Raw genomic sequence first — 27,536 nt, 5'->3', positions numbered from 1 at the left:
TTCGATAGGAAAAACAATAGATTGAAATATGCTCCCAGACCCCTTCCTGACCAGGCTTAGAATATCTTATTGGTATTGGTAACAACATGTAATCACAATATCCAATTCTCTTGGGGTTGTGTAGCCTTTTTCAGAGATAAGGCAAAAATTATTGTGAATAGACCAAGAATTTTTAAACTACATAACAAGCAACATCAATGTTTACACACTCACAAAACAGAAACCTAAAAACCGCATGGTGCATGACCATACAGTAGATTTAAGCGTGATGGGAAAGGATTTCCTTTTGGCCCGTTGCAACAATATTCAGGTGCAGGAAGATACCCTGTGGTGCTGCCAAAATTGGTTCTGCCAGTTTTTTGGCAGACGGGTCCATCTTTGTTTTCTGAAGAAAAAATGTATGTTGTGGTCAATTAAGATATTAGGTTCCAGCATATCATTGATACATAGTAAGCAGAAATATATTTACTGTGTATGTAGAAACCTTTGTGATAGATTACTACACTTACTATATTGGCAGATGTTCATTTTTTACTTCATTCTTTTGTACAAGGAATTTAATGACAGTCTTTACTGTATTTCACTTTACTGTATTTATTTTGCAAACTGATTGTTAAGTATGTATAATAAATAGGTTTTGGCATGCATACTTAAAATTCTAGTATGCATACTTATTTTTTAAGTATGCATATAAACTTTGTGGCCATACTTAATTTGTGTACAACTTTTTTTTTTAAGAAAGCATACATATTTTGCATACTTATTGTTTAGTATTTGGATATATTTTTATTGATTTGTACTTTCATATTTCTTTGCTTAAAGACTTCTATGTATCAGTAAATTAGGTAAACGTTGCTTAGTTAATTAATCCATAGGGTAAGCTAGTTAAACTTTAGCTGGCTCGTGCAACTCTGACCAGGATGAATAAATTGGATGAATTAAGTGTTTCAGCACAATGCAGATACTCAATATATAAGAACTGAAATATAAGGAATAGTAAAAACCTAAGGCTTGATGAGTGACTGCAGTGGTGAGTTGGTGTAATGGGTAGTTTTAATACTTCATGTTCCAAGGGTTGCAAGTTCAATGCTGAACTGTGGTCACTTTTGCAGAGTTTCACAGTTCCCCCTGGGCTTGTGTGGGTTTCCTACAGGTTCTTTGGTTTTCTCCCACCTTTTGAAAACATGCCACTCAATGGTTAACTAAAAGTATGACTTGTGCGACTACCTTGGAACAGAAACATGTACAATGAAATAGTTTTAATCACATTTCCATGATATCAGTGTGAAGATATGCATTTATTAAAACACACAGTTAACAGTACTGTTCCCCACGCTCTTGGCAGCCATGAAAGAAGTAGAACTTCCCCATGTCCTAAATATTACTTTTACCCCTGAGACTTACAGACATAGATCAAATGTTTTGAAATAAAAACTTACTGGATTTTACAAGTATATTTATTTAGCAAACTTATTTTTAAGTATGCATATTTAAATTTTGGCATGCATACTTACAATTCTAGCATGCATACTTATATTTTAAGTATGGATACTTAAAATTCTAGTATGCATACTTATTTTTTAAGTCTGCATATAAACTTTGTGTCTATACTTAGTTTGGGCACAACCTTTTTTTAAAGCATACTTATTTTGCATACTTATTGTTTAGTATTTGTACATTTTTTTATTTATTTTTTTACTGATTTCTACTTTCACATTTCTTTGCTTAAATACTTCTATGTATCAGTAAATTAGGTAAACATTGCTTAGTTAATTAATCCATATGGTAAACTTTAGCTTGGTCCTGCTGCAGTGGTGAATAAAAATCACAAACATGACACTTGTGAATAAAATTTTTTATATATTAAAATAAAAAATATATAATATAGTTGTCTTGAATATCTCTGCAGCTCATTAAAAATATAAATGGGGCATCCATCAACTGAAAGCATGCTTTCAGAGTTAACATTTAAAGTAGCATTTTTGTATTTAGTTTCTTCTGTTTCTGAATAAATAAACATTATGTCATCAAATCACAAGTCTGTTTTGATTTGATGGTCAGAAGCTGTACTAAATGACGAATAACCTAAAAATCACAAACATCACACTTGTAAATAAAATAGTTTTATATATGCAATTGATTAGATCCTTAAAATAAAGAGACAGATAAATAGTGAAAAAAACTTAATAATTGTTGGAATTATACGAATGAATCACCTGGACCTTTCTAATTGGCATGGGCCTCCAGTCAGTGTTATTCACACAGAATTCATTCAATGTTACCTCGATGAACTTTCTACAGTGAAAAAAACCCACTCGTTTAAAAAGCAGTTAGTTGAGCTGAGGCTCAAACCCTGTTCACTGGTTTAGTAAATCTGCATGTTACCACTGCACTATCCAAACACACATACCAAACTTCCTTAACTTAAATACTAGAGATATTGTACCTGCACTACGAGACTCGACCACGCTCACTTTATATTTTACATCATGTTGTAATTAGAAACTTGTTTGAATTAGGTTTATCATAAGTTTTGATGAGAAACGTAATGTTTTTATGTGAACCATTCGACCACACATTCCATTTTCATTGTACTGTGTTTAGCTACAGTATGTTGTTCCATGCGCCACCTGGTGGTTATTGTGTGAAGCACAACAAATTAATTTAAATTCTTAGAGCTGCGCCTGCAGTACACCGCGTGATCACACGTGACAAATCGCGTGATGCCGCGTGAAAATTCAGAAAGGCGACATCTGTACACAACCAAACACAAAGTTCACAGATGTGATACAATGAAAACTGGTTAAACTCTTTTTTACCAGAGGCCAAAAATTGGAATTTGCACCTCTTTTGTTTGTGCCTGTAATCAGCATTGAATTTATTTGTGATGTCACTCCACAGTAGTGGTAAGTGGCTCATATAAAAGTTGACCCTCAGGCCTTTAGGAATTTGCAGATGTTCATAGGTATTTTCTTTTTTACCCAACCTAAGAGATTTAAATGTAATAATTGCATTGTTGCAGGTAGAGTAGTTTACTATTAAACATTTTTGATTGTTGTGCTGTTCATTTTATCTTTGTACCAATGTTATTGTGGAGAGGGTTGAATCATTTGCCCAGCAGGAGGCTCACATCTCTCCTCTTTCCCATTGCCCTGCTCACCAGCAGCTAAACACATAGCCAAGATATTCTACACACAGAAACCCAACAGCATCCTAATTTTATAACAGACTTGTGGTGCTAAAATAATTCATTTGTTTATACTGAATGAAAATGTCGGATAAGTCAATTTCCACAGACATAGACATTCATCCTATTTTCAGATGAATTATGCTCTCTTTTTATGTCTTGTGTTCATGAAATTCTACATTAAATATTTTTCATTAATTGGTACTATTCAAAGTACTTTAAAAAAACCTCAGACCCTGAGATGTTATATAATAAAATATAATAAAAATGTAAAATATAATTTAAAAAATGATTTTAGAACTTCAGCAGTAGCAGTATAACTCTCACAGACACAGCTGGAAAAATAATTTTGAAATGCCACAAAATTGTAATGCCGTAGAAGATAAAGTGTTCATTTTGAGACCATATATTTCAATGACATTTTTATTAGCTCACAGTTTGTTGCGAAAATGTACCTAGACCCGAGAATACAACACTGAGATATCATTTATGAAACCGGATACAATTTGATACAGCTTGCTTCTAAATATATGTCAGTCACATATCCTTGAACCGTACAGAGTTGAGAAAGTATATGAATGTAGATACTTACTTTTGCTCTATATACAGTATTTGGGTACATATTTCTGCAATCAAAGAAATGTCATGACCATTGTATGTCTTTAAACATTTTATACCAATAATAGTAGTGCTAATTATCACATTATACAGTAACACACTAACACTACATTTAAAGGAATGTGTTTGATTGTATCAGGAGCTGGCAGCTCAATACAGGAAGATGGAATGAAGATATTACTTCACTGTAGAGAAACAAGGTTGCTCTCCAGATGAAATCTAGTCTGAAATACCTCCAAGAAAATTTACTTCCCACTCTTAAGTATGCCACCTAACTCACCTATTACAAAGATATTATTTCTTGGAGATAGACTTTGCAGCAGATTGTACAGTACATCCAACGACACTGAGGTTTCCTGACTAAAATGAAAATTAATTTGAAGTGACAGGATAACCTATAAACAGTCTTTTATTTCAGGTGCAATCTGTATTCAGGAAACTATAGCTGAAAAGGAGGACTAAACTTAATAACCATAAGGGTATGCATTCTGTACCTAGAGATCGTAGTGTACCTTTAAAATCCATTCAAGGTACATATTCAGAATTTCAAGACCTCTGCTGTACCTCTTAGGGTGTTTGTACCTTTGAGATTAAACATGTACCAGTACAGTACCTTTTTTGACAGCATAGAAAATTGTCTATGAATCAGATTGTTTGTGAACACAAATAGAACCAAGCTCGTCCTCTCTCTTTATCTCTCTCTAGTCTGTGTCAAGGAAGACTGCATCCTCAGGTTTCGGCTTAGCCAGGTTGGCACGTACTCGTGCCTGGTCCACTGCATCCAGCAAGTTCTTGGCATCCATGGCCAGCGTGTGAGCTGCTGCCAGCATCTGCTTCTTGCACTCCTCCTTCAGAGAGGTGATAGAGTTTTGTTGAGCCAGCCGCATCTTACTGATCAGCTCCGCCATGTCCTTATTCAGCAGCTTCTGTGTGCCCTCAATCTAGGAGCACAGAGAGACACAACATGAACCGCATGATAACGTGCTGACACTTTCCTAATCACTTTCTTATCACTTGGGCTCCACTTTCCTGGTGTAACTGGAAAATGTTTAACTTTGAGGGTAGTTTTACAGTACAGAGAGATAAGTGTGGAGGAAGAAAACACTTAGGATATTAAACTAGGAAAAGACCTCTAACCAGATAAAAAAAATTGCCTATAAGGCACTTCTTGGAAATTGAAGCTAATTTGCCAAGCTACCTCCGTCCTTATAGCGCCTTGTAAAGATGGAAGAACATCATCAACACTGGAAATTAAATCCCTCAAAGTCAATCCAACAGACTGTTGATAGAACAACAAAAAAAAAAGATTAGTTAAAAAATATGGTGTCTTATAGCAATTTTCCTCATCATCCTAAAATAGTTCCAGAGTGTTACCTTGACTAAGGATATGTACTCAGTGGATGGTAGTGTGTTCACGTCATTTTTCAGCTGCACTACCACTTTAACCAGATCCATGACACACTCGTACACCTTGTCCTCAGAGCGATCTAGCTCTGCTGTAGGGGCAGGCTGACCGAGAGAGAAGGCAATGATTCACAACAGCGCATTTCAAATGCTGATCAGTCATCCAAAATATTATAACACTCAAGTGGCTCTGATTGAACTCTGACTGAACTTTCAGTGCAGATTCACTTGAAAGATTATAGCTTCTGAATGGCCATGGAAAGAGTGTGTGTAGATGTGTACAGCACACCATTACCTGCACTGAAATTCTTGGAGGCTTTTCAGGAGGCTTTTGAAGGTCATCTATAATGACAGTTTAAGCAGAAATGTTAAGCAAGTCAAACACTGGATCATGAATATAATGTGCATTTTAATAGTTTAGAAAACAGACACTCCTATGTGTTCATTTGAACTGAAATGAGGGCTTACTATTATTAGGTTGAGGGTCTGGTTCCTAACAGGGAACAGAAAGAAAAAGTTTGAGTATAGTGTTCTGCTTTGTCTTACGGGTATGCCCAATATCAGATCAATAATGTCTGAATGATCTGTACCAGGGATCGTCAGCTGGCAGACCGTGCTCAAGATACAGATTCAGCAAAGTTTTTCACTGTACTGAAGAAAGTACTTAAAAAAATACTGAAGCACAACCAAAAAATGTATGATAAAAATGGCCATAGTTCAGTTCCATAGTTCCATAGTTCAGGCCATAGTTCTAAACAGGAACCAGTGGGGCTTCTGTAGCACATCCTCTGCTGTTTTAATCACATGCATTTATAAATGTAAATGTCTTATGTTTAACAAAAACTATAACCTTTTAGGGTTTTCTTTTTCAGTGATTTTTTTTTTTGGTCAAGCATTTCCTTTTGTGCTTTTTTTTCATTGTTGTAATATGCCTTAGAACTCAGAATTTTACAGCATAAAAATATTATATACTGTATATCTTCCACCATAGGAAATTTGCAAAATGCAATGCAACTAATAAAAACACAACGTCCATATAATCAGGGATGACACTGAAGTATTCTACACTGCTCTTTATGTTCGGCAACTGCATGCGCCATAGAATAAAAATGGATATAGACTCAAAACCACCTACCATCTCAACTGTGGTCTCATTTATTTTAGGGTCCTTAAAAAGAGCAAAACATGAAAAATCAATTATAGTACATGTATCAAACATACAAGAAGAAAGGTGGTAACATAAAATATATGGTATATGTATTATGTGGATAGTTCTACTGTATATGTTACAAAGAATGTATCTTCACTCATACCAGAAGCTTCTCCTCTTTCTCCAGCCACTGTTTGTCCTCCACCATCTCATCCTTCTGTTTCCTTATGGTCTCCTGCATCCGTTCCTTTTCTACCTGCCACAGGCGCTGTGCGTCCTCCATGCTGGATGGCCCTACACTGAACTCCCCCTCCTATGCCAAGCAAATAGAATAAAGGGAAGTGCATGCCAAAGTAATTTAAACACAATCGGACAATCAGTTCAAATGAAGGCCTTACAGACATATTTATAGTATACTAACACACAACAACACTGTAAATGTTAAGGAAATGTTAGAATAAGCTGAAAGGCAGGCTTACTCCCAGACTGAGGCGCCGGGCAGGCATGGTGGGAAGCATGAAGTTGTTGGTGGAGTCTACAGGAGACTGATATTCACATGGACTAGCCAGATCTGGAGAACTGGCACATAATGCCTCGTTTATCTGTGGAAGAAAATGTGCATTAGAGGAAAGCACACAAAAGGACTCTCCAAAGTCTAAACACAAATGAATTATCACACATATGAATAACCACAATACCTGAATGTGCAGACCGAAATTGAGGGTATTTCCAAAACGACCAGGATTCAGTCTTGAGGGCTGCATGCACACAGAGAACGACAGCTATGAATGCAGGGAGTAATCTAAGGTTTTTATGTGAGTGAAGATGCGCGCTGGAGTAAATCATAAGGAGGCCTTTCGGTACCTTTGGAGGCGGTTCACTAATATTGAACTTGGGCTCTAGGAACCTGGTGGCTCTGTTTCTGTCTCTCTCCTTCTCTGCTTCTAGGTCCTTCTCCATTTTGTGCACATCACTGGACCATTCAGAAAGCTTAGGTTAACATTTTGCTACCAACACAAATACACTGAATTAAAAAAAAAAAAAAAATTATTCAACTTCGTTTTAGGAAGAATTCCTGAGGCTATTAGTGAGACATAAAGAATAGATTACCTGATATTGCAGACAAGTTCAGTGAAGCTAGGCCTCTCATTAGGGTCGTAGCTCCAGCAGCGGGTCATGAGTGAGTACAGGGCAGGAGGGCACAGTTCTGGCTTAGGCAGCCTGTTGCCCATCTCCAGCTGATTAATCACTTCACGGTTCTCCAGCCAGAAGAAAGGCTGCTGCCCCCGACTCAGTATCTCCCACATGCAGACAGCTGGATATGAGCAGCACAAAAGCAGCGAATATGATTTTTCTCTAAGCTGAAAGTACCAAAATTGACACAAAAAAAAACGCTAATCCGATCCAATTAGTAAAAGTACTGCAAAGTACAGAATTAATGGCTGAACTTAATCAGAAACGCACTTCACTCCACATTCCTTTGGCAGGATCTAATTTCATGGACATTTAGCAGCAGACCACAGAGGGATCAGCTATCTGCTGCACTCATATCTCAGAATTGATGATGTGACATCTGGAAAGGCAATTCTCCTATATATAACTATCTATCAGAGAGTCCATGATTATAATTCGGAGAAGTCTATAGGTCAGGTCCTCTAAGGCAGGCCAGTCTAATGTTATTTAAGCCCACAAGCAGCACTATGCTTTATCTCAATATATCACAGAGAATTTCCAAATCCGTTCACTACTCAGGTTCAAGGGGAATGTTGCCATTAAAACGAAGGATGTCTAGTCTGTGTTTATTCCTAGAGGCACAGGTGCTGAAATGTCTACCCTTGCCTCGGGAACACTCAGTAAGAAGGTTTATCAATGAATAAGCCAGCTGTTTGATTATTACACTTGAATAAGGTTTAACTCTGCATTTATCTTTTCTCAATTTTAGAGACTGTATTTACTGCAGAATCAAAAGTCCAGGGGGTCGATCCTACAAATCTAACCCTAACCCCATTGACATTTGTTCTACTATAAAGGGGTACTTGCAATTTTGTCTTTTAGACATTTCGCTGTCATGTATCCTTGTACTGTAGATTGCCTAAATTTCATTGGAGGAGCCCAAATGTGTGCTTGGATAACACTGTTCTGATTGACAGTTAAAGATCAACAAATCTTCATCCTTGGCCAATAAAATAATCTCCTGGCCATGGTGGGTGATGACTTTGATGGCTCGTAATTGCGCTCTAGTGCAACCTTCATAGCCAGTTGCACAACTTGCAAATACACATGTAAATAAAGCTGTGTGTGTACATTTAATTCCATCACATGCCCACACATACATCTAAATCCCTTAACTCATAGTAGTCTGTAAGCGGAAAATCTGACTAAGTATAACATTAGACAGCTTACCAAACATCCACACATCACTGGCTGTGGTGAAGCGACGAAAGTTTATGGACTCAGGGGCCATCCATTTGATTGGCAATCGGGTAACAGAGGCTGAAGAAATGGAAGAGAAAATTGAAATCATTGATTCTTTGTAAAGATGTTTAAACTTGAAATACACAGATTTCATTTCTTACCAATAATATAACAACAGAAAGGTAGATCTGTTACCACCTAATATAATCATGTGTGCATGATGCCTACCACACTTCGAGCTACTGATTATGTGGTCAGTGTCTAAAAGTGTTCTGAGAACAGCACTACATACTTCTCTCATGCACTGTGAAGCAGATGAAAGAGACCAGTCCAATAAGAACTCAAATCCCAAATAAAAACCCCATCTGTGCATTACTTCTCTTGTGCCAGGGCTTTTGGAAAACTATAATACTGTTATATTCACCTATACCAAAATGTACTATACCAGTTTTGGCATTTAAATACTGATGAATCAATAAACAGCAAATGGTTGGTATGGGGCCTTAAATGGGGCTTTAAAAATGTTCATCACATTGCAGGTTTATATAACAAAAAATAATGGTTTAATAGAAACACGGTTTGCAGAGTTAAAGTTTCAAGGTGCCCATAAAGGCAGATCAACTCATAACCACAAAACCTGTATCATATCACAAGATGAACTGACTGCCTGTAAGGGATACTGAACATTTTTTCTGATTTCTGCTAGATTTACCCTCTGATCCCCCACTATCCAAAGCTCTATGCTACAAAACCCTTCTCTACAAAACATGCATGTACACAGTGTTATGGTATCATTATGCCATTCAAATTCAGAAAGTGTCAGTATTACTAGAGGCTTTTGTTCCACATAAGCAGTTATGGACCTGATTCCAGAACGATAAACTTGGCAATACCTATATCTGTAGAATTTGCTGAGTGTGCAACTGCAAAAATAAAACTGCACTCACAGCAAACACTGGCATACATCAAGTGTCGTTTTTTTTGTTTGTTTGATTTTTCAGCTAAGTTGTGTGTTAAAACTACTCATGGGCAGCAAATTACACAAGAACCTCCATCCAAGCAAAAATAAATACCTAACAAGCAGCCAAGCAAATCTTACAATTCAAATATGACAACAATTGTAATCCTTGGCTTATCTCTTATTTCCTTTTAACTGACTGCCTACACTGGTATGGACTGCCATGCATGTACAAAACAGACAAGCTGGAAGATCCACCTCCAGAGAAGTTTACATACTTGGACGTGCTGAAATGTCAGTGATATCTACATGATGCCGCCTCAGAATGCACCTGCAATGTAACTGACATTAATGTTAATTTTACTAAGGCTGGAGCTCATCATACAACCTGTGCCTGGGAACGCCTACTAAGTTAAAAGATGACCTCAGAGCTGTCAAAAAGCACAGAATTAAATAGGAAATGCAACTAAATGCAAATTCAGTAAGTAAGATATAAATGTGATAAAATAATGACAAGTAAATAGTGTGGAGGGCAATAATAAAAAGACTCCTGTGTATAGTACCATAATCAGTAACATAAGATAATGCATGGTTTTCCTTTCAATAACGAGTTGATGCTTAGAGTCTAGTCAATCACATTTAACTCCATCGCTGCTGAACATTAATTTTAATGACCGAGTAGTGTTTTTGGAGAAAGTTTCACATGCAATTAACATATACCTAGTTATGACATTTTCTAATGAAAGCTATGATATCAAGGACTGAAGCGCCCACCACAAATGCGTTTCATTTCATTTCACCTTGTTTGTGGCATACACTAGAACAGTCCCGAAAACATAAAACCATACTTTAAATAAAAGGCAGGGATAATAACCGAATGAATATGATTATACAGTCATTCCATCCTGGCGATTGATGCCACACTACATGCCTATTGAGCTTGTCATCATTAATATTCTGGTGGAGGTTGCCTGACTAAGATAGAGCAGCTGCAGGGCTTTGAAAGGCCTGGTGCTTTCATGTGTCTACAAATCAGCCGAGGCTTACCTTTGTAATATTCCTCGTTCTCTATGTATCTGGACAGGCCAAAGTCACCGAGCTTCACACACTCTGGTGTGGCGACAAGCACATTTCTCACGGCGATGTCTCTGTTACACATATAGAATTTAGTGGAAATATGTTCTTGATCTATTATTTTAAATATGCAGGAAAAGGGCAGAGATTCAAATGACTCTGTTAAATATACCTGTGTACCATGTTCCTACCCTGTAAGTAAACCAGAGCTTTGCAAATCTGCAGGCTAAACAGGACTAGTGTGACATTGGTCAAAGTGTTCTGGTTTTTGTTCAAGTAGTCCCCAAGCTGAAAGTAAAAAAAATAAACAAATTGCAACATTTAAGAATTTAGTCCTTGAAACAAGGCAGTAAATAGAAAATAGTTTAAGCAATACCTTTCTTTAAGTTATCTAATCTACATTCTACAGCACAGCAGTGGCATAGCCAGGAATTAATTTCAGGGGGGTAAGTAAATATGCTTAATAAAATCACAACATAATCTGTACAAGTGTGATGTGCTCATGCATTTTTGGGGGATGCCCAGACACTAGTGGAAGCGGCTGTGTTCTTGAGAGCTTGCCATATTAATAACGTTAATAGGCACAGGAAACAAAACACCTTTATTACAGTTCCACTAAATATGATTTCAATAACAGGCAAGTAATAGCGGGAAATGACATCTTACATTATAAAACCAGATGTATCCTTTTTTTCTCCTGCCATTAATCAGCTATCACCTCAATATCCCGATGTACATCGTGTAGCTACCTGCCTAACAGCTTTCAAATAGACCCAGGAAAACTATATGATTCTGGTTAATCCTGTTTCTCAACATAAATGCTGCTAGCCAATAAAAGGGGATTAAACAGACTAATATTCACTAGACATCTTGCAGACTTTGTCGTCCTTTTATGAACACCATTATAGCAAAACTACTTCAAACTGCTGTCTGACATGTAAATTATCTGCGCTATATGTGAGTTATGTTAAACACCCACAAGTATGCATTTCAGTGATACAATCAACCCCTCCTAACTACTCTTCTGCAGCATAGTAATTTACTTTAGTATCATTTTAATTGAAAATATACTTAATTATACGTTATAAATCTGTCTGGCCTCTTGTCTTTTCTGTACCCCTGTATGTCACCATGGTCTTGAAAGTACAATATTTCCTCCTCACCAATACATATACAGTACAGTGGCAGGATGACAATAAAATCTACTTGACTTCTCTTGACTGATGGACAATTTGGCTTTAGTAAAGCCATCCTATTGACCCTCATTTGTTCACACTATTTTTCTCCACCATAGTCAGTCAGACTCATAATAGCTTCATCAACTCACCCAATGAAAATCTTTTTTACAGACTCACCATTACTGTTGATTTTGGACCATAATGATTAAGTCCAAAATGCATTCCGGAGGCCTGAATAACCCTGGGCTCATTTTAACATAGGCTACATAAAACTACAGGCCACAGACAATTCACTAGCCCGTTTTCTAAATACTCTAAACTTTACAAATGACGCATTTGAAATACTTGCGTGGCTCTGACCAATATGTGCAATTTAATGCAAAATGTAAGCATGTGCCATGTTAAACTTTCACATCAAAGTTTAAAAAAAAAACAATATTTTATTAAAGGTTCTAATTATTTAGAATTAATACATTGCTCCTAATACTATTGTGTAGCGTCTCTGCCACTTACCTCACCATACTGGTAGAGCTCCATGACGATCCACACAGGTTCTTCCTCTATGATACCTATCAGACTCACTATATGAGGGTGGTCCAGCTTTTTCATAATAGCTAAGAGCATTAGATAAGCAAGAAACATGAATGACAGAATAAATTGAATCATTTCTTTTCTTTGTAAAGTGAATTTTCTTCAAAGTGTATCGATAGAAAACTTCTCATTACTACCTGCTTCACTCATGAATTTATCCATGATATCAGGTGAGCACCCTTTACAGGTCTTTACAGCCACTTTGATCTTCTCACCGTTCTAATTCAGACACACACAATGTTTCAACCCTTATATATTATGTAATAGATAATATATAATGGCAATATCATTTCTATGATATTCATTCAAAAGGCACAAAGATCAAGAAGTACATCATTTAACACAAGAATCAGATTTGAAATTCACCTCTTTTTTGTAAACTCCTTCAAAGACCTCTCCAAAAAAACCTGCGCCCAAAATATGTCCCAAGACTATGGAGTTCCTAGAGATTCCGAATTTCACTGCTAAACACAAACCATGAAGAGTCTATGTATGTCTTTAAAAATGTAAAGATGAATGACAGTCGTACGGTGTCCATAAAAAAGCAAAGCACTCACACACTAAAATAAAACATTTTACGTACCAGGAGGTGGAGGTTTCTCGTCCGAAATTTCACAGTATATATCAGAATCTGAAAAATGCATAAACTGATATGAAAAAGCTGTTTAAAAAAACAGCTGTAAATTCAAGGTTGATTTGTTATGACCAATGTCTGGAAGAGCAAATATATGGGTTCTCACTCCGACTCTGCCGTCCAGTCTCTTTCAAGGGTTCAGGCAACAGTATACTAAAGAACAATGTAGGAAGTAATGTATGGACAGCTGTAATACTCTGCGATATTCTCCACTATATTTAAAACCACAGATGTGTTGAAACAAATGCGTAAAGAAGAAGGTATTCAGTTTCACTTACCCTGAGGGGATTGCAGGAAGGGAGCTACGGAGCTCTGTACCTAAAACAGTCGAGAAAGTCTCAGTTTACATAGTTATTATTTATGACCTATGGCTTTTTCATATTTTAATGAGGGAGTCATTCAGTAGTATTTAGTATAAAATAACCTGGTGACTGTTGCTATAAATTTGAGCTAAGGCAAGACTTAAATTAAATCTTGTGTAGTTTCACTTGCAGATCATCAATTATTCTTATATAGTTCCAAGGAAATATATAATTGGTGAACTATATTAGGAGACCTAGAAAGATAAATGGAACCTGGCTTACTTTTATTGGGTCGAGCTATCAATGATGAATCCGTATTGTTCTCCAACCTGCAGTAGCCATCAATCAGGTCAGCCATGTTCTCTGCAATCGCCATTGTAGGCACATTGACTGAGAAAGGCTGAGAGGCAAATGGGCTCAGTAATGCTGTTATGAGAGAGGCATTTTAAGAACTATATGTTATAGCTAGGAGCGCAAGTATGATGCTTACCTGTTTGGCTCCCTTGATGTCAATGTCTAACAGAGCTTTGCCATCACTTTGTGCAGTGCACTTAATACTTCGGATCTGTTTAAAGTCTGCTAAACTTAGTGTCTGGAAAAAAATGAACAGAACATGCAGTGAGAAATAATTGTAACAATTGCAACTAACATTTGTCTTTTGATCCCAATAACAAGCATAGTATCTCAATGGCCACTGCCAAAAAATACTTGTTGTCTTACAATGTGTTAACAAACACATTTAAAAGTAGGCTACACCAAAACAGACAATTCATTAGTACCTTCATGAAATAGATGGTGGTTTTATATTATAGAGAATTGTTTTTTTTTAAAAAACAAAAAAAAACAAAAACAATACATCATGAGGCTGAGTGATATATCAAAGGGAGGTAGCACAAAGTATTGACTAAAATGGTGCCAATAATTGTTGCACACCTATATTTAACAAAGAGTTTTTTTTTTTTTGATAAACCTGTGTTGTGCTTGTAATTGTTTGATATCCATGAGAGCTGAGTATTTGTGTGATTTTTTTTAACAAAAGTTCAAAAACTTAAACAATAAAGACAATTTTTCACAGCCTTCTTTGCTAATATTTACCAAGGGTGCTAATATTAGTGGAGGGCACTGTATTTATTAAGTTCAGGTTATTATTGAACATAATCATTTGAAAGGATTTATATTTCAGATTTTGGGTGTTGAAGTTATCTTACCTGTGAATCAGTTTGTTTTCGTTGGCGAATACCCCTTGCTCCAATGACTAAATCCACTGTTAGACTCCAGCCTTGCTGTAGGAAAATAACAGCAACAACATGACATCTCTGCACCATTTAGACCCAAATAATTCTCAAATGTATATAAATGAATTACCTGTGATGACCTAGCCAGTCAATCTATCTATCTATCAATCAATTAAGTAGTTGACATAGTTGTTTACAACTCACCACTAGTTCACAAGGGAAAACCTCTTCATTGAAGTTAATGAATTCACCAAAGGTCTTAAAGAACTTGACCATGCACTCCTCCTCTTTGAGTGTGCCATATTGCTGAAACGTCTGCTGGATCATCTTCCTGAGCTGCCTCGGCTGAGGGCAAACACCAACAAAAACAACAAAGCTCTCCATTTAGTCCAGAAGAGCTACTGAACCTTTATAACTGCTGATGTTATAGATACATTTTATGACCAAAACTATGTGGACACCTGACCATCACACCCATGTGCTTTATGAACATCCCATTCCAGATTTAGTCCCCCTTTGTTGTTAATAATAACCTCCACACTTCTAAGAAGGCTTTCCACTAGAAAGTGGAGCGTGGCTGTTGGGCTTTGTGTTCATTCAGCCACAAGAGCATTAGTGAGGTCAGGCACTGATGTTGGGTGAGGAGGCCTGGGGTGCAGTCAGCGTTCTCTGTAGTTCATCCCAAAGGTGTTCAGTGGGGCTTTGACCAAACCTTGGTTTGAGTCAAACCTTAGACATTGTACTTTGCTCTTGTTTGAAGTTCAGCACTATTGGTGTCTCCCTAATTTTTGACCATCCATGTATAACATTTTAACTGGGGATATTATCAGTCCTTAAACTGATAGTGTGACAAGTTTTTATTACATTACAGTCATGCCTTAATATAAACAGACTTATAAATCTTGTATAAATCATGCTTACAGTACCTTCATACTGTCAATCAGTTTCTGTGGAAAGAAAAGGTCTAGCCCAACTTCTTTCCTGGAAGAAAGCATAAAACACAGTTTAACTGTTGCCAAAATACAGCAAGTCAGAATACATTTACAGTACACGTGGTGTGATTGTTCTATGTTCTATGTAAAAACACATACCACAGTGCTGTTCAATGCTTCATTTTCTATAACAGAATGCCTCGAACAGTTCAGTCTGCCAAGTTTTATATATTAACGTGGTCATTCTAATACATTACTGTTTCTATAGTAACAACTTAAATGTGGATTTGCACAGCAGATGCTGGAAATAAACGCACTAAAAAACTTGTGTAATTGTCGACATGGTGATGTTCCACATGAGGAGACAATTGTTTAGCATTTTTGGAAGGAGTCATCAGTGTCAACGCTTTGTAAAACTCAGAGTTAAAGCTGTATCTTTTCATACACAAACTATTCAGGCGTTGAGGTTTGTAGTTTGCTATTAACATGACAAGCTGTGTATTTGTGTCTTACTAATTAAAAAAAGGAAAAAAAGAGAGTCTGGGAAGGGAATTCTAGCTGTAATAACACAATAATACCTATATTACGTGATAATAAGAATGAACTTGTATCATGGACGTTGCACATCATTCAACATAACTGCAAAATGTACGAAGTGTCGGTCTTAACTAAAATGTTAGCTTTGGCAAACTTACTGTGGTATAAGAGGAATAAAACACTTTGGGATGTGCTGTTATAGGAAAATAATCAATATAGTTCAAAAGCTTGAATGATTTATGACTTACTCTAACAATTCAAAATTGGACTTCTTCTCGAGGCCTCTGGCATTCATGTCTTTGTAAAACCTCCTGCCAGGAAAGAATTTCACTGTGCTATAATGTATATATGACACATAAAGGCTTCTTCTTCTTCAAACAACACAAATCAGCCATAATGGAGAAAATTAAATTAAATTTTTTGTCAGAATGTATTCTAGAAATATCAGGACTAATAATCATTTTATTACAGAATAACTATGTGTGTAACTGTTTTACATAAGAATGGCTTAAGAGCCATTATTAGTCCTACCTGATCTCCAGACAACCCAACTGCAATGCCATGCCATCACTGACTTTACTAGAATACTGCTGCATGTAGTCACTCCGAACCTGTGCCACACCAAGCACCAATACATTATATTAACTGTTAATATCAATGAATCAGTGCTAAACAGGAGAAATACATCTATTTCTTGTGTTATCGTGATCACCTGATGATATAGATATAACAATGAAGTTTTGTCATCTTTAAACTTCTCCAAGAAATTAGCTGGTATGTAGCGAATCCTCAGATCATATCTGAAACACAGGCAACAGTGTTCGAAAAAGCAAAGGCTTACAAAACTTATATAAGCTTACTGTACAGTGACACGATGGAAAGATGATACTGTTTTTTTAATAGTTATTACATATTATCTGGTAAGTACTACTACTGTATTAATTATTTAGTAAGTACAGTAAAATCTGTCACCAGACCCTAGAATTTGAAGGGGTCCAATGTGCTTATTTAGTTTATACCTATTTAGCTTTTGCTTGTCTTAGTTTTTTCTGGTTGCTCAGATGTCATGTTTATCCATCTTGTAAAGCACTTGTAACTGCAAATACATGGAATGCGCTGTTGAAACTGCATGGTGTCCCAAAAGTCTCTTTAAAATTAACACTTTTTAGCAAACTGTTTTCCAAAATTTTGAAAGATATTTAAGAATGGAATTAGTGATGTCAGGCACTGATGTTGGGTGAGGAGTAGGAATGCCTTTGACAAAAGAAGAATGTACTTAAATCATTCTCATACATTTTGGTAAAAGGTGTTCATTTCCCATATGTATAAGGACTTTTGGGACCCTGTATTATTTTTGTGAATATTATGACACATATCTTTCTGGGCTTCACAAATTATAGTTGTGTATGTATTGTGCATTGCTCCTCACCTCCACTCTGCCTCCACATGAAGTTTTTCATAACGCTGCTCCACCTCTCCCACAGTCAAATCAGGATGCAGCCAGTGATGCTCCTCAGACTTCAGGTGTTTGAGTCTCAGGCCAAAGCAACTTGCATTCTGCACATTAGGGCCCAAACGCCCACTGATCAGGATGGAATGGATGATAGCCTGATAATAGACAGAAGGAACAATAAGTCTCTGTCTACTCAGAAATTGGGAACCTCAATTCAAAAGACACATCAGTAAATAAGCAAGGAAAGTTCTTGTCTCAAAGTATGCAGGTGCACATCTGAAAGCTACATATGACTATTCATTTCATGATATATTAACATAGTTATATTGCCTTAAAATTGAATTCCTTAATATGTGCTTATGTTAATAAAAATCTGAATTTCAGAGTAGTTACAACATCAGACTAGCAAAAATATGTTCATGCTCACTGTCACAATCCTCCACTGACAAGTCTGACAACTGAATACTGATCTAGATCATTTATTATTAGTACTATGTTATCGCTAGGCACTTAACTCTCAATGTGAACCAATGTGAATACCAAAAAATGATAGGGGGTGTGATGGAGCCTGAACTGAAGCATTCTGCACAAAATAGAACATTTTTGCATATTTTTCATAGCACATTTTGTGTAATTATGTTGTTAATTATGGAAAATGAGGAAACTCATACAGAAATACACACACACACATACATATACATATATATATATATATATATATATATATATATATATATATATATATATATAAATATATATAATTTCTTTTTTTTTATTAAAGCATCTGTTTGTAATTACATTTAATTATGTGTAACATCCTCAAAACCGTTTAGTTCCTCTTATCACTTACTTTGTAGCAGTAAAAGTCTCCTCATTTTCTGTAGAACATAATTACACAAAAAAAATGCAGCAAAACGCAATATCCTCCATTCTTAAACTTTCCTTCACTGAAAACATTAAGAACAGTTGGATCTCGGATTGTTACATAGCCTTAAAGACTCCTTCCATAAATGTTAACCAAATGCTTCCTTACAGAAATCTTTATTCTTTGTTAAACAACAGCATCTTTTCATCAATTTATTACTAGTCTACTTGTCCCTTTAAATTAGCGGTTACTATTCAGACAGACAAACAATTCGAAGGATTGCGTTAATATAAATTGATGCATTTTAATATAAACCTGTGATTTGCCATGCTGTTGAATAAATATCATTATGTCATAGTAATTGCATTTTTAACAAATTTTGTTTGTACTTCAAACCTCAACACCTAACATTAAAAATGTTTCCTCTTGGAACAATTATTTCATACACATATCTAGAGAAATGTACTTACAGGGTAAACATTCCCTGTACACTGCACCGTCTATTGACTCTTACCCTTATCTGCCAGGAGCTATCACACTTGACAAGTTTGAAGTTTTTCAGGTTGTTGCTGCTGCTGAAGCATACTTTAAGTATTTTCACAGGGCCTCCCTCTCCAGCAAGGGCAAACACAGGGGTTTTTGGCCCGTCAAAATCCGGGCTTGGCACCTTCCATGACAGTGTGCTGGTATCACCTGCCATTTTGGATACTGCTTACGGCAAATAGCACACCATCACACCCACGTTTGTCCTGTGGAGAACACGTACACAGACTCATTTTAAAAGCTGTTTAACATGCTAACATTGTGCCTTTGGGGTTTTTGTTCTTTACAGTGCCAATATAATTTAAACATATCGTCAAACTGTTATCTAGAACAACAGAAAGTAAAGGAAAGATCCACACAGTTCTGGGAAATCAAAATGCAACAACATTCACTGTTAAAAACATTAAAAGATGACATCCTCCAAACAGATTAATAAGAAAAATAAAACAGCGGTAAAAATCCAGAGTAACTGTTATCTGTTCACCTCTAAAGTCCTTATGCAGGATCTAAGAGCATAAATCCATCAGGCCAAAATGTGCATGTTTGCTCTCACTGACTGCATGAAAATACTTACACAAGCACTATTTGCTTCCACTGGCCTGTCATTGTACTCTTTTACATGAAATAGTCACTATGTGACTGGGATTCACCAGGAAAAACTGACTGATGTCCCTCAAAAAGGAGAGTCTTTTAATAGAACTGTGGTGGTGTTTATCCTGATGATACTATGTTGTCCAGAAATATTACCAAGTTACCAATTCATCAAAGTGATATTAATAATGCAAATTATGAAGCAAAGTATTAACATAATATGTGTTAGGAATCGGTGACAAGCTCATCTTCAACATTGTAAACAATTTTTGACAGGACATAAGTCTAGCTGTAACATTTAAATTCAAACAAGAGCCCTATCACCTGACCAAGAAGATGAATTGCCCAGAAGGCTATTCGTAATGTCAATGTTTACATTTGTCAGCAGGGGTTTTTCTCAGATTGGGAAGTGCACAGTATTCTCTCCCTCTCTCCCTCTGTGTGTGTGTGTGTGTGTGTGTGTGTGTGTGGGTGTGTGTGTGTGTGTGTATGTGTGTGTGTGTGTGCGTTCATGTGTGCGTGTTGTCAAGAGTCCCACCTTGCTGGTTTTGCAAGCCTGAGGCAATGAATTCCTCACTAGATGGAAGCTACATGTCTGAGTCTCACATCTTGTCATACTATCTGTAGGATCCTTTGAGCAAATAACCAAGTACTATTCATAATTCAATTAAGTGAAGTTCTTGCACTTCAAAGCTGAGTAAACAAGCAATACCTACCAAAAGTTACTGACACTTTAATTAGTTGTATATATTAAATTAAAACTAATAACTCTAATCACTTGCTTTTACAATGATGAGAAGATAAGATGGAATCAAAATGACCTTTTCTCCACCACACCACAACAAATTCCAGGTTTTTTTTTTTTTTTTGGGAATGTTGAAAATGGTAACACGTGAGTGACAGTCAACCCCCAGAGGTCATATCATTTGTAGATAACCACTAAGAAAGAATTCTCATTTCTGCCTACTGTGAATGATGAAAGATAAGCAGTTATTTTACTGAAAGTATTTTATTGAAATACATCCAACTGTGCCTTTTCTGTGTATGGGATCTGACTTTAGCTGAGAAAACAACAAGATTACATTTTTAATACATCTGAGCGTATCCATGTTCCAGGGTCCTATGTTCCCCAGATTTATATAGAGCATAATGAACACGTGGTGATTTAAAGCTGGAGTTAGACTTCAGAATAAGTGAGAGCTGGGACATGTTCATACTTAAAATTTTGTTTCTTTTATGACTGTTTACTATGTTTTACAGGCTACAGGTATGACATTTTCTTCAGTTTAGTGTATACATTTCACTATTGTTCATGCATGGAGTTGAACTGTATGAATAAAGACTACCAGATATTTTAGCTATAGCAGCACAAATGAGGGTTCAGCATGTGCAAACTAGTTCATAAATTTCAAGTGTGGATGAACTAATGAACTATGAAGTACAACTAATGAACTATGTTGTTATTCATTTAAATGTGTCTTTGGTGTTTAAAGTTAAAAGGTAATAAAGTTAATAGGGCTCTGGGAAAATTAGTCCTGAACGAGAGCCGACTTTTTAGAATCAAGTAAAACATATAATGAATAAAAGTTATTCCTGTAAAGTAAAAACCATTTTTAAAAAATAAATAAAACTTAATAAAAACGTCAGTATGAGAAAGTACGCAAACCCTTTCATGCAAATATTACAGTTCTTCCATCATCACCACAACAAATTGTGACAAAAAAGTATATCTTAAAATAATAAAAGAAAATAAAATAAGATGATAGTTCTGAATGCCAAATTCACATGCCGTTAAGGACTTTTTCAGGTCTCCTGCTATTGGTTATGTAAGGAAGCAAATCTGATCGGTTTTTCCTCCATAGTTATATTTATTCCACTCTTTGTTAGTGTCTTGATGTCTCCATGGTGGTTTTTTTGTTTTGTTTTGATTTTTACTCTTCGTATTGATCTCCTTAACTTAGTGTTATCTTTTATATCTCTGCAGAAAGGTCAGACTTTTCTGTTTTAGGTCTTCTGGTGACTGCTATAATCATTCCATAGATGCTAAACTGCTCACAGCTAAATGTTCGAGTTAGCTTGTTTGCTAAGTGAAAATAAATTCAAGGGAAAAAACATGTCTTCACAATCATCACACATGCTAAAGTTCATCTTGCTAATAACGCTTATTTAGATGTAATTGCTCTAATATGACTTCTTTCTTAACAGAATAATACTATTACATGAACAAGAAATTCTGTTTGGTTGATAAAAGATGGGAACCCTAAATTATTTAGTTGTCTCTTTAACCACTAGAGCCCAACAGAGAAATTTCTAACAAGAACCTCTTAAGTTCTCTTGGTTAGGAAGCAATAAACTCTTAGCTCTAAAAAAAAAACAAAAAAAAAACAACAACAACAATTTTTCCCTAAGAGTGTTTTTATATCTATATGTATATATACAAACTGAAGCAAAGAGAACTTTCCAGCAGCCTAGCATGTCAGAACTTGCTAAATGTGACTAAATCAAGTTGCTGCAGGCATATATCTCAGTCAGTATAGAGAATATTCAGAGCACTACAGAAGCAACACATACCATGAGCCAACAGTTAACAATGTATCAACACAAAGGATTACAGTAAACAGATTAAATGACTTCTCATAATCCTGTCAGATGTTATGCTTAACAACAAAACAGGCTACAGTGGCTCGTCCCACTCAAATCTGTTTCATACAGTAAGCTACAGTATGACTAGGATATTAGGCGAAATATTGTTAAATCACTGCAGAAAACAGTAACGATATGATATGAATGTAGATAGATAGATAGATAATTTATTGGTCCTCAAAGAGGAAATTTGTTTCCACAGTGGGTGCGTACAAGAACATAACATCATACATATAGACCATCATAAACAATCACAGGCATAGAGGGGAGAAGGGGACAAGGAGAAAAACATCAGAATCATCATACAACAAATGCATCTGGCATCACAATGGCTGAGCACCTATGTGTTTAATACTCGTATAGCCATAGGAACAAAACTCCTACCATAGCTGGTCTTTCTGCACATGGGTAGTCTATACCTGCAGCCAGAAGGAAGGGGGTTGAAATATTTATAAAGTGGGTGATTTGGCTTATTCAAAAAAAAAAAAGTTGTAGTTGTCGTATAATGTTATGCTAAAAAGCACAGGAAAGCTTGGATATCTTATTAATTTGTTTTAATGTGGTATAGTCTGAGAAAACGGTGATAAACTGTACTTTTCCTTGTTGCTGGGGTGGTACATCTTTAGTGTGTAGTACCTTTAGTGTGTACGTATGGTCCTTAAGGTCGAATTGTGCACTGTAAAGCAAATTAAAGGCACACTACATTCACGTTAGGATATAAAAGATGCATAGTACAGGTATCAGAGTGGAGGTTGAGGAAAGGAAAGGTACTGTTTCTGCGGTTCTATCTGAGTGTAGTCTTGTAGGCTGTTTGCGCCTTTGCAGGAGCCACTGGAATGCGCAGTGCAACAACCTGACCTGCGCAGACTTGTCCTGAGAGGAGCTCTAAACTAAACAGCAAAGGAAATATTAAGTTTTTATTCCGAATTCAAATGAACGATAATTTATTATCTCAAAAGAAAATGTGTTATGTGTGTATGTTCGGGGCGGGGAAGGGGGGGGTCGGGGGTAATGTAGGTTCTGTGCAATCACAACCAAGCGTGCCACGAGCACCTGACGGTTTTAATCGGGCTTTAATTGAGAAAACCTAGAATATAAAAGCATGCGCGTGCGCAACGTAATAGGCTTAAGTAATATTTGATGATTCACTCACCTTATATAGTGCCTTCAGTCCCGTTCATGTCATATAGAAGAGTTCCTCTCAGTGGTGACAAGCGTTTTGTGTTCAGGTAGATGGAGGTGAAGTGGCTGGCAGGCCACGCCTCAGCTTGACTTGCCCTTCGTACTTCCTAGTTTGCGTCTGCAACTTGGTCCAACTTTAATGGGGGAGGAGATGAAAATTTCACTCCTGCTTGTAAACCCCTGCTTGTATTTTCTGTGTAAAATGGGTAAACGCACCTCTATTTTACAAGCTATAATCACTCCAAAGACTTTAAAAAAAAAAAAAAAAAGTAGAATAGTTTGAAAAGAAACAATTCACAGCTTTGTCTCTCACACTCAAAACCTAATCTTAAGGAAGCCGAGTATGATATCCTTCGGAGTTGTAGCCTAACAGTTATGTCAAGACAAATGGACAAAGATTGAGCAAGCAGTCTGGCAGAATGAGAGCAGAGATAGCAGGAGAATGTTCAGGAGATTGTTGAAATTAGTTATAAAGGCAAAAGGTGGACATACATATTATGAGGGATAATCACATTGAGAAAGGTGCAAAACTTTTCAGATATTAATAAGCTATTAATAAAGCCTATTAGCATCACTGTATGTTACTTGAAATAATGAATATCTGTGAAACCTACTGTACCACACTAAATGTCGTGATGGTTAAATTAATTCGTCCTAAGGGCATGCAAACTTTTGGACTGTATATGTTCAATCTCTAAGATGTGAAAAACCCAAAGTTTTCAAAGACAGAGAATTTTTTTTATTATTATTTCAGCTTCAAATAACTAGTTCAAATAACTATGTACTACTCTATCTAAAGCAGTGGTTCTCAAACTTTTTCACCATGAGGCCCCCCTTGTGTACGGTGCATCCCTTTGTGGCCCCCTGGAGTCATCCAATTTTCACAGTTTAATTTTTTCCACCCTAGGCTCTTCTGTATTAACTTTCTCAGATAATGGGCTACATCCTCAATCTAAAAACCTATCCATTTTTAAATAGTCTTAGGTTTTATCAGCGCATGGCTAACAGTACTGTACACTAGTATATCAGCAGATGTCTTTGTTTGGTGTGTCTTAGTGTGCTGTGTATAATTGATTTCATTTATTAATATTTCTCATTTTTATGTCAAATTTTAGTCACCCCCCCCCCCCACCCCCCGCACCATCTTGTTTGAAAAGCCACTGAAAAGCACACATTGCAACATCAGCCTTAGACAGTCATCTTAAAGTTTATCAATACTGACATCTTGTGGCAGAAACTGGAAATTACCTCAGTTGATAATGTACTGTGCTACTACCATAGTATCTGATGGTAGTAAAATATTGGAATTTCTTTGATGGTTTCTATTGTTTTTTTTTGTTTCAGCAGGGGAGCAGGGGTAGTACTCTTAATATATATATATATCTCCATGATGTTTTCAGCATGTGTTAGTGTGCTAAATTCCACCTGGCCAGGCAGTTTCTTAGTAAGTTAACATTATCAGGTTCACTTCTATTTAAAACCCCTGCTTCTTCTCACTCTCAGTGGGCTCAAGGGAGGACGCAAGGGACCATCATCTTCTTTTGGACAAACTAGCACATATCAGGCATATTCATGAGACGAAACCAAGTCATCAGGTCTGCTTTTTTCAAAGAGCTTTGACCTCAACCTCACTGAACACTTTTGGGATGAACTGGAACATCAACTGCCTCTTCACACAACATCAGTACCTGAACTCACTAATGCTCTTGTGGCTGAATGAACACAAATCTTCACAGCCATGGTCCAAAATCTACTGGAAAGCCTTCCCAGAAGAGTTGAAGTTATATGAGACTTATTTCAGAGACAATGAAGAAAATATGATTTTTTAAAAATCTGAAAATAGACCATTTTTCTGGCAAAAAATAACAACAACAAAAAAGGCTGCTGGGTTTTGCATTAAATTTGACAAAAAACCTTTGGCAGATTCTCCAAGATGCTCAGTAAAACTTACCGGTCAATTTCATTATAAAACCAAACACACTATACCTGAGACTACTTTTATTTTTAAAAAGCAAATATTGATTTGTGTAGTTTATTACTGTGTACTGTTGTTTGTTTAGATTATTACTGTATTTTTATTTAGAGATGTTCAGTTTTATTATTTTTGAAGGCATCTTTGCTTTATGTGATTAAGACTTTTGTACAGTTCTGTATGTGTAAAATAAAACACCACCCCATCTGTCCTGATTTTTCACACTTCATGTCTATTTCTTTTCACATTTCTAAACTACATGAAAAAAAATGTAATTCAAGTCACACACTCCTACATTCTATGCCCTGTGGAATTTATTAAATATCATGATCTATAACATTGTTTTTGCTTTTTTGACTGGCAGTTTAACTTGGCAGTGTTCAAGCTCTCTACGCTTTTTCTATTTTTTCTTTTTTCTTTTCTCCTGCCTTGACTGTGCTGGTGCTGGTATTAGCCTGGATGTGCGCCAGCTCAGACATATCAATATCAATATCAAAATATGAAAAGACTGCACTTGACAAGCTAAACAGGAATATTGTTTTCTTGTATTAAAACCAAGTAGGGTTAAATATAAAGCATCATCTATTTTATTTAATAATTTTATAACAAAAAAAATCTATCCACAAAAAAATTAGTGCATGAATTTAAATCACTCATCTTTCAGTTATTACTATTTTTTTATTTCCACACAGGATATCACAAGATAGAAAAAAACCGAAGGCATCACAAAATTTTTGTCATTTGTGGTTTTGTACTGCTTCTGTTAATGTTTTTCTCACTGTCAAAACAACAAACTACTGATCTGAGAGATTTTAGTGAAGGTGAAAACAAACAGTGGATTGAGGCACATTTATATCATTTCTGACCACAGAAGATATTTGGCTATTCGCTGAACAGGAGTTCATTATCTCCTGCTCCAACTGCACAAATTTCAGTTTGCGCAATTTCTTTAGGAGTTTATCATCTCTCTTATCTTGCTTCAGATTTTCTCTCCTGCAGTCGAAGTACACTTGAGTGAGAACTGTGTAGCTGGAACAGTGGACATCTTTACTATATCATTATTACAATGAATACCATCACACGGTTATCCACACTTTCAAAAAGAGGTAAAGAATTAGGATAAGATTTATTAGTATGTTATCTGTGACTACATACAGAATAAAAAGGAGAGAACAATCATGGATTTCTTGAAAATATATGCGCTAACAACTAACAAACATAGTAAACAGTAAACAATAGTGAATCAAATTAGGTAAGAATAAAACAAACAGAAGTTGTGGATGAGACAATTTGAGTAAATTACTGATCAGTGTAAATCAGTAAGGTACTCTATGATGTGTATATAGAGCATATAGACATTTTCTCTATGTTTTCACCTCTAGTAATATTACTGAGAGTAACATGCTTCTTATGCTTTACAACAGACAACCACATCACCACCAAATTGCAGTGGGAGACATTTTGTACTAATTGTCCACACTTGTCCTAATTTCAGTCTATGCCACTCGAATTCCTTTTTAAGAATTAAGGAGGAGCGATGACATTACAGTAAACCCCAAAATGATCAGTTCTTAAAGTGAGCAGCACTGGAAATGGCAAGAATATAGGACATGCAAGAATGAAGGATGCTATTTAAGGAAGGACTGAAGCAGTAGACAGAAGCTGAATTATAGGAAATGAATTATCATTTGGATGTGCATGATGATGATGTGTATCTGCCCCTTCAGAGTTTTGGCCCGCTGCCTCGACAATTTCTTCTCCAAAAACACCACAAAAGTTATATTTTCTGGGACAGGCAGACAGAAGCAGAAATACATGATTTACTCAAACACAAGAGACTGCGCTGAGATTCACAGCAAGCCTCAACACACACACACACACACATATACACACACTATTTTTTTGTCTGACAATAAAGGCAGGACATTTTTGTTCATTATGTGTTGATCTGGGTGCTTAGTCAGATATATTTTATAGTAAATATACTGATGGTAGTTGTTTTCCTCTGAGCGTCTAGTCTACTCCAGCAATAGAGCACAGCTATGATACACACTCATCATTTGATTCAATAC

The 27,536-nt window shown here is 36.2% G+C and overlaps 1 protein-coding gene across 2 annotated transcripts; it reads right to left on the bottom strand.

The window, feature by feature from the left end:
* Nucleotides 1-3,510: 3,510 nt before the first annotated feature.
* ptk2bb (protein tyrosine kinase 2 beta, b) lies at nucleotides 3,511-24,592 on the bottom strand. Of its 2 annotated transcripts, none has more exons than XM_053614296.1 (31): nucleotides 23,464-24,592; nucleotides 19,048-19,282; nucleotides 17,645-17,823; nucleotides 16,928-17,015; nucleotides 16,747-16,826; nucleotides 16,464-16,526; nucleotides 15,673-15,727; nucleotides 14,951-15,091; nucleotides 14,720-14,794; nucleotides 14,002-14,103; nucleotides 13,794-13,911; nucleotides 13,488-13,527; nucleotides 13,316-13,362; nucleotides 13,159-13,206; nucleotides 12,942-13,036; nucleotides 12,713-12,794; nucleotides 12,498-12,598; nucleotides 10,979-11,094; nucleotides 10,780-10,880; nucleotides 8,763-8,852; nucleotides 7,470-7,674; nucleotides 7,224-7,332; nucleotides 7,058-7,117; nucleotides 6,839-6,961; nucleotides 6,523-6,672; nucleotides 6,345-6,377; nucleotides 5,678-5,702; nucleotides 5,505-5,551; nucleotides 5,180-5,314; nucleotides 5,004-5,084; nucleotides 3,511-4,746 (listed from the first exon to the last, which is right to left on the bottom strand). In XM_053614296.1, the coding sequence occupies exons 2-31, from the start codon at nucleotides 19,231-19,233 to the stop codon at nucleotides 4,507-4,509; spliced, it is 3,015 nt and encodes a 1,004-aa protein (XP_053470271.1). In that variant the 5' UTR covers nucleotides 19,234-19,282; nucleotides 23,464-24,592; the 3' UTR covers nucleotides 3,511-4,506. The 2 variants fall into 2 exon arrangements, with proteins under 2 accessions (XP_053470271.1, XP_053470269.1); XM_053614294.1 differs by having other exon boundaries at nucleotides 3,512-4,746; nucleotides 12,942-13,039; nucleotides 23,464-24,591.
* Nucleotides 24,593-27,536: the final 2,944 nt, after the last annotated feature.

The sequence above is a fragment of the Ictalurus furcatus genome, chromosome 25 (assembly GCF_023375685.1).
Source record: "Ictalurus furcatus strain D&B chromosome 25, Billie_1.0, whole genome shotgun sequence".
Lineage (NCBI taxonomy): Eukaryota > Metazoa > Chordata > Actinopteri > Siluriformes > Ictaluridae > Ictalurus > Ictalurus furcatus.
The sequence above is the reverse complement of the archived record's forward strand: the minus strand, read 5'-3'. Positions and strand labels throughout refer to the sequence as shown.